The sequence below is a fragment of the Panthera leo genome, chromosome B3, assembly GCF_018350215.1.
Source record: "Panthera leo isolate Ple1 chromosome B3, P.leo_Ple1_pat1.1, whole genome shotgun sequence".
Lineage (NCBI taxonomy): Eukaryota > Metazoa > Chordata > Mammalia > Carnivora > Felidae > Panthera > Panthera leo.
This window is the reverse complement of record NC_056684.1, coordinates 33,536,986-33,543,912: the sequence shown is the minus strand read 5'-3', so window position 1 is coordinate 33,543,912 and position 6,927 is coordinate 33,536,986. Positions and strand designations below refer to the sequence as shown.

The following is a 6,927-nucleotide window of genomic DNA, read 5'->3' as shown; positions in this document are numbered from 1 at the left end:
CAGAGATAGGAGTGAGAAAAGTCTCTTGTCTCGGTGCCCACTGTCTGCCACATAATGGGCACCGAATACGTGGTAATCATTATTGTTTCTTGGTAATAAAAATAATTTATCAAAAAGAAGCAGCTGTCCTAACAGCTTTGTTCAAATGTCCATGCATCCTTGAAGACCCTTCTCTCCCTCATGTCCTTTAGGAAACCTTTCTCTGACCTCCCTTCCCCGTCAATACTCTACTGACCTCCCCCTCCCTGAATCACATACTCTACTGCTTGTGATTACACACCCTGTGTGGCCTGTCTTTCCCACTAGCTCTGAGCACTTATAACATGCCTGAGCCCTAGCTCCTAGCACAGTGCTTAGCCCCTAGCACGGAAGGGCCTCCATGCCGCCATTTGAATATCTGTTTGAAGGTGCAGGTGCTCTATATGTCCACCTCTGTCCAGGGTGATCAGTCTATGTGTCAGCGTTGTGCTCGTGTAGCGATGCCCTCAACACTGGTTCCTCTCCCAATGGGAAATTATTTGTTGATATACACTGCACCTTACCTGGTAATGTTATTACCATATCTGTTATTCATCCCATTCACTCCAAAAATGAGTCAAAGACAGAGGACCAGGTGGGAACAAGTTTTCTTAGATTCTGTTATGAAGGAGGAACCCTCCAACCCCACCCCCCCATACCCTTTCCTGTCTGATGTAATATCAGATCAGAGGCCTCCAGCCTCAGCCACATCTGGGGATCAGAGGGCCCACCACACAGCTGGGGCCCCAGACCAGTTTGTCCCATGTCTATGAGGTGGAGGGGAAATGATCCTCCTGGGAAAAATATGTGCAAGGCCCTGCAGGCCCAGGACAGGCTGACCAAGGCAAGGTGAGTCATGGTGTTCTAGGCTGAATCTTTTGCCCATCTCACAGAAGCAGGCAGAAAGCACCACCGTTGATCAGCTTTATATGGCACCCACTGAATACAACAGATAGACAAAGACAGACAGACAGAGCACACACCACTTCTAAGCTGAACACTGCTCACCATCTAGAAGCACCTTGGATAAGCACATGTGAGACACTCTTGCATAGGAAAGATGTACTTTTTAAAGGAATGAAGAAGTATTTTGGCAAAACATCTACTTCCCTCCCAGGTCCTGGGTAAAGAGGGACCTCTAAATTCTGAAGCTTCTACATATTGAAAATTATCCCCTTCTCAATGGCAGTATATACAGTAGCAAACCTTCCAAGTCTGTTGTCACAGCCCTCTACATATATCCTGAATCTACTTTACAGGTGGGCAAACATAGACTTGGAGACAGAAGGTGGCCTGGAACAAGGGGACACTGGGGCTGACTTAAGGTGAGGGGAAACAGGAGGTGTCTCGGCTCAGCCAAAGGCAGGGCCTCTGTCTATCTGGATGGGGAAGGGAAAGGCTGGGGTGGTTAAAACTCCCTCTCTTCCTGTCTGGGGAAGCAGTGGTTCCACAGGAAAGGCCGTCAAGAAGGACACTCCTGCTGGCTAGAGGGCCTCTCAGGGTGGCAAAGGTCAGGACAGGCCAGAGCTCCTCCTGGAGCTCTTCAGAGATGCTCTCTGAGTTTGAGGATTATGGATTCCCTGCTTCCATAACTCTCCTTGTTACCTGCATGGGAGCTAGACCTTAAGTCCTTCATTATTTTAAAAAGGCAAGGTGGGGGGGGACAATTTAAGAGGGAATGAGACACAGAACAATCTTTCCACAGCCTCCCTCTGCCTGGGCTGAGGCTTTCAAGGGTCTCCTTCACCCTGTCTCCTAGGGATATTTAAAGGCAGCTTGTATGAGACTCTATACTGTCTTTTTGTTTCTCTTGTGTTTTTTTCTTTTGTTTTGTTTTTGTTTTTGTTTTTGTTTTTTTTTGTTTCTTTGTTTTAATTTATATAGATATATATATTCTTTAAAAAAAAGCAATAGTCCTTTGGTCCCTAAACTCTAAGGAATGATATGATTTTGAAAGAAGTAAATCTGGGCTTCCCTTGCGGAGAAGCCCTTGGCACCCCCAAGGCCCTCTGCTGGTTCCCCTAGACAGTCAATCCTCAGCCAGCCCCAGCTGCCTTGCCAGCCTGCGCTCTATGCCACAGGCACAGGACAACCCACTTGATGAAAACAATCCTTAACGTGGCCTGAGCCCCAGGCGCCAGCCTTGGGTCCGATCCACCTCCATCCATGGCTGCTCCTTCGGGAAGGGCTGCTCAAGCATTTCTGTGCTTTTCCTTTCCTTTCTTCTCACTCTTCAGTTTCTGTTGTTGGGTATTGGTTGATAAGGAGAGAGGAAAAAGAAAATATAAAGAGGCAAAAATCACTCTGGAGGGCAAGACAGGAGGGAGCCACCTGCCCCAGCAGTGACGTCTCAGGTGAGTGAGTGGACCTCTTTTCCCAGGGGTAGAGCTGCCGCAGGCTCAAGGCAGCAACCTGGTCCACTGAAGTGCCCTTGGGTCCTCCTGGGAAGATGACTCCAGCCCCATACCCTCTCCAAAGAGCTCCCTGGGATAGTGCAAGTGAGGCAGGGCCACATGGACCTTCTGAGACAGCATGTCTCTGGAAGGCGCAGGCAGCTGGCCCTGCCAGAAACCTAAGGGGCTTGTCATCTCTCTCCCCATCCCCCACCAGGCCCTGTGGATCCTGCTTCTTTAGCTTATCTGCTTCTCTCCTCATCTCCATGTTCTCTGCCATTATCCCAGTCTCCTGCATCTTATCCCTTCTTTGCTTAACTCCCCAGTGTCCAAACTTGTGACCCTTCACAACTTTTCTAGTCTCATCCTCCACCTGCCCTGCCCTCCCCACATACAACTTCTCTACTCCCATGGCCCCCTGTGGCTCTCCCTGCAGTAGAACTACCAATGGTAGTTCTACTAATCTAATGGTTAGATCTTGCCATAACTGTCTCTCCCAGACTATGGAGACAGGAAGTTGTCTAATTCATCTCCATCCTTGGAGAAACATCAAAGTCTCCAGCTGAGGATTCCTCCTTCGCTTCTGGCTCTTCTCTCCCAGACTCTTTCAGAGGTGGGTGCTCCTGACATCTCAAAAGGAACATCAAAGCGGACAGGGCCTCCATCACTCAGGCCCCATCTGCCTGGGGTCCACCAAGGACTCACCTTTCTGTGGCTGGTCAGTGAGAGAAGATCAGTAAGGCCGATTGGCATCCTTGGGCCTCTTTAGCTGGACTTTGAGCCTCTTCATGCCAATTTGAAAGCCATTCATGGCCTGAATAGCTGTCTGGGCACTGGTTGGATTGTCAAAGCTAACAAACCCTGGGGAGCGGGGGCGTGGGCAGAGAGGTCAGCTGGGAACTCTGCCTGGCAGGGTCCCTTCTCTCTGACAAGCCCCGTCTGTCCCTGTCCCCTCCGGCCAGTCCCATCAAAACATATACCCCCCACCCTCCATTGTTTGCATGTGCTTATGCACACATGGATACACACTCATACTTACATAGGCAAGTGGCCTAAGTTTCCTAAAGGTATAATTCTTGGAAGGACAGGAAGAAATTCTGAGTGTGTTGGCAATGGGGAGTGTGCGGCTTGGGGGATTTCCTTGTCTTTCCCTGACATGGGTTAATTCTCTGCCTCTACCGCTCCCATTCTAGTCCTCTAAACTGTAGCTGGGGCTGGAGGGGATCTCTGGCCCCAGACTATATTCTTCCTGCCCTGCTAGACTCTAAAGCCTGACCTGGTCGAACATCTTCCAGACACCTGACTTTCTCAGGTGAACCTGAAATGGCCTTGTTCCGGTCTGAGCTTACTACTGTGAGGCTTACTGGTATGTGAGCCTGCTTTTGTGCCATATGATTCTCTGGGAGTCATTGACTTATGGAGGGATAAGCCTAGGGTCTGCACTGAATCTCGAAGTTATGAGTGGGAGAGGCCCATGGATGGGGCTCAGCTCACCGAAACATTTGCTCTGGTTGGTGGCTCGGTCCACAAAGACTTTGGCAGAGACAACAGCTCCAAAGGGCAGGAATGTTTGTATGAGTTCTGCATCACCAAACTCCTGAGGCAGGTGATAGATGAAGAGGTTACAGCCTTCGGGGCCTGCAGGAACAGCAGCACGCTGGTTCAGGGGAGGGACCCTGAGTCCAGCCCCACCACCGCCCTGATCTCCAGCCCCCTGTCTCTCACCTTCTCTTTGCTGCTGGGGCAGGGCTGAAGACTGCTGGGGAAAAGCTGTGCTCACTGGGGCATAAGCCGATGGATAGGCTGCTGGAGACAGAAGTGGGAGTGGGCAGTGACCCCCAGAAGCCATCCCCCAAGCATGGCCCCATCTGCCTGGCCATTGTTGACCAATTCAGCCCAGTACAGGTAACCCTACCCCTAGAGGGGTTGTTCTGGGCCCAGGGATGGGGGGATGGGAGGGTCGACTCCTCAGGAGAGAGCCTCACCCCCGCCCCCCCCCCCCCAAGTTTCCCTATCCCTTTCTGGGGCCCTTCAAACCCCCCCAGGCCGCGTAGCGCCAAGTGAAACCTGCGTAGTGGTGCATCCCAGCGTAGGCCTGCTGCAGAGGGTCAGCCACGCCGGGGCTCTGGGCTGGGGAGAGAGGGGCGCGAGGCCCACGGTGAAGGTGGGCGGGTGGGGAGGTGGAGGGATGTTGTGATAGGCAGCAGGGAAGGAGGAGTCCCTTCCCAGGGCGGTTGCTCCCCCCTACCCCCGGCTCCCCGCTCCCCACTCCTTTTCCGGGAGATTTGGGCGGAGCGGAGGGCCCACCTGGGTAAGGGGAGAGCCCGTTATTGTAGAGAGTGTCAGAGCCCGGCTGCCCGTTGGTCTGGGGAGTCAGGGGGCCGAATCCATTAACCCCGATGGGTGCTGGCAGACCGGGAAGCGAGCCAGGGCCGCCGCCCGGCGGGGAACTGGCTGCTGGAGGCGAGGAGGTCGGAGAGTCAGGCCACAGCCCTGCGGGGCCGGGTCCCAGCCGCCGCCCCGCCCCTGCGCGCAGTACCTGCCGCGGGCAACAGCGGCGCGGCTACCAGGCTGAAGGCCGCCACGTGCTGCATCTGGGCCGCCACTGCGGCCACGGGGCCTAGGCCCGGGCCCTGTGCCGCCGCCAGCAGGGCCGCCTGGTGCTGCAGGATCTTTGGGAGGGAAGAAGGGCGGGTGTGGAGGACCCAGCGGCGGGCAGCTGCCCTGGCTCCCGACCTCCAGCCTGGTCCAGCCGCCCACCCGCCCTTCCGTGACCTCCGGGGCCAGGCACATACCGCGGTGGTGTAGGCTCCACACGCCCCCAGAGGCAGCGGTGCCGGGTGGAAGGCACCCAGCTGGCCCGCCATCTGCTGCATCCGCCGCAGCGCGCGCTCCCTGTCGGTGTCCGCCAGCTTGACCACGAGGCTGGACGAGGCTCCCTGGGTAGGGCAGGGGAGGCCGCCGTGACCAGTCCAGACCCCAGCCCCGGCCCTAGGCCAAGCGCTTTGCCCATTAGGCCTTTTGTTGGGGGCACCGATCGCATGTGGGGAGAAGCCCGTCCCCACCCCCACTGGCCTCACCCAGGGCCCCGGGTGCCCGCCCTCACCGCCATGGTCCGGCTGCCATGCAGACTCTGGATAGCTGCCTGAGCTTCCCCCTGACTCCCGAACTTCACAAAGGCACAGCCTGGGGCAGAATAGAAGGATTGGTGGCTCAGACCACAGGGGCCAAAGGGTCATGCGGCCCAGAATGAGGCAGGAAATCCCAGGGTCAGCTCAAGTCACCTTTACTGGTACCATCAGGGCTCCGCAAGACGGTGCACTCCTCGATATGGCCAAAGGGCTGGAACAGGCGCCTGACGTCCTCCTCACCCTGCTGCTTCCCCAGCATTCCCACAAACAGCTTTCGGTCCTCTGGGGACAAATCCAGGAGTGACCTGGAGACCCTAAGTCCTCTTGGACTCCCCAGAGTAGCCAGAGGAGCTTAAGAAGGTAGTTCACCACAGCCCAGCCCTGGGAAGAGGTATAGGGAGTGAGAATGCCCTGGGGCTACAAGGTTGGGTTTCTTAGAGGGGAAGGATGATCTATAGACAGATCTAGAGGAAAAGAACTTAACCCAAATACACCATGAAAACTCAGGTCGTGGGAAAAAACAAGAAAGACTGCTTGCTGCTCTTGTGGAAAGTGATTTGGTTGATCTCTTTGGTTTGGTAGAGCCCTATATACATCTTTTATATGTTTGGCCTTTCTGTTGTTAGGGTCCAAAAAAGGCTATTTTGGACCATTTCAGCCTTATTCAGGGAGGGGGTCCTCAAAGAAGGCCTTTGTATTCAGACTGGATTCGGAGAAGAGAAGTTCACCTTTGCTAGTCAGCCTGATGGCAGTGCTAATCAATGCCCCTTCCTGTGCAAACCAGGGAGGGTTCTGGGCCAAAAACAAAAAACAAGACAAAACAAAAACAGCACAGAAAACCTTTGTCTCATTGTACTGCCTCATCCCCAGATATTGAACACTGGAATGATGAATCTCCAAGTCTAGCACCAAACTCAACTTGGGTGCCCAAAGGTTGAAAGAGAGCAGGAAGCTTGGGTTCCTGAGCCTCCAACATTAGCATTTCTCCCCCTACACTTGCCAAGCCCTTGACCCCTTTCCTTAACTCCCAGCTCAACCAACTTATTCCCTCGTTGAGCTTCCAAGGCCCTCACTGAGCCCCACTGCCTCCTTTCTGCCTTCCCTGATTCTCTTGCCCTGATCCTTCCTCAGGTGTCCATGCTAAGAAGAACAGTTCTTTCTGCCTGTAGAACTTGGATGACCACCTGAGAACAAGTCATATCCCTCCCTGTCTTCACTCTTCCTCTGGGAGTAGAGATGCCAGGAAAGGGACTGCAAGCTTTGCGTGTGTTCCTTGGAGCTGGGGCTGGAAACCAGGGCTCATCTGCACATCTAGCAAGTCAGGTCTCAGCAGCACCGTCCAGGAGCCCAAGGTAGAGGGGCCCAGCCCACAGGGCCTACTGTCA

The 6,927-nt window shown here is 54.3% G+C and overlaps 1 protein-coding gene across 9 annotated transcripts in view; it reads right to left on the bottom strand.

The window, feature by feature from the left end:
* Window positions 1-609: 609 nt before the first annotated feature.
* Window positions 610-6,927, bottom strand: part of CELF6 (CUGBP Elav-like family member 6) — a 31,005-nt gene continuing 24,687 nt past the window's right edge. For 6 of the 9 annotated variants that reach the window (XM_042941488.1, XM_042941495.1, XM_042941493.1 and 3 more), the window contains 9 exons: window positions 5,696-5,824; window positions 5,518-5,597; window positions 5,207-5,350; window positions 4,951-5,083; window positions 4,719-4,868; window positions 4,479-4,541; window positions 3,906-4,217; window positions 3,117-3,272; window positions 610-2,258 (listed from right to left, as the gene is read on the bottom strand). In XM_042941488.1, coding sequence (XP_042797422.1) covers window positions 3,145-3,272; window positions 3,906-4,217; window positions 4,479-4,541; window positions 4,719-4,868; window positions 4,951-5,083; window positions 5,207-5,350; window positions 5,518-5,597; window positions 5,696-5,824 — 1,139 coding nt within the window. In that variant the 3' untranslated portion in view covers window positions 610-2,258; window positions 3,117-3,144. The remainder of the gene's footprint in view (window positions 2,259-3,116; window positions 3,273-3,905; window positions 4,218-4,478; window positions 4,542-4,718; window positions 4,869-4,950; window positions 5,084-5,206; window positions 5,351-5,517; window positions 5,598-5,695; window positions 5,825-6,927) is intronic. The other 3 variants (XM_042941490.1, XM_042941491.1, XM_042941489.1) reach the window with 3 other exon arrangements.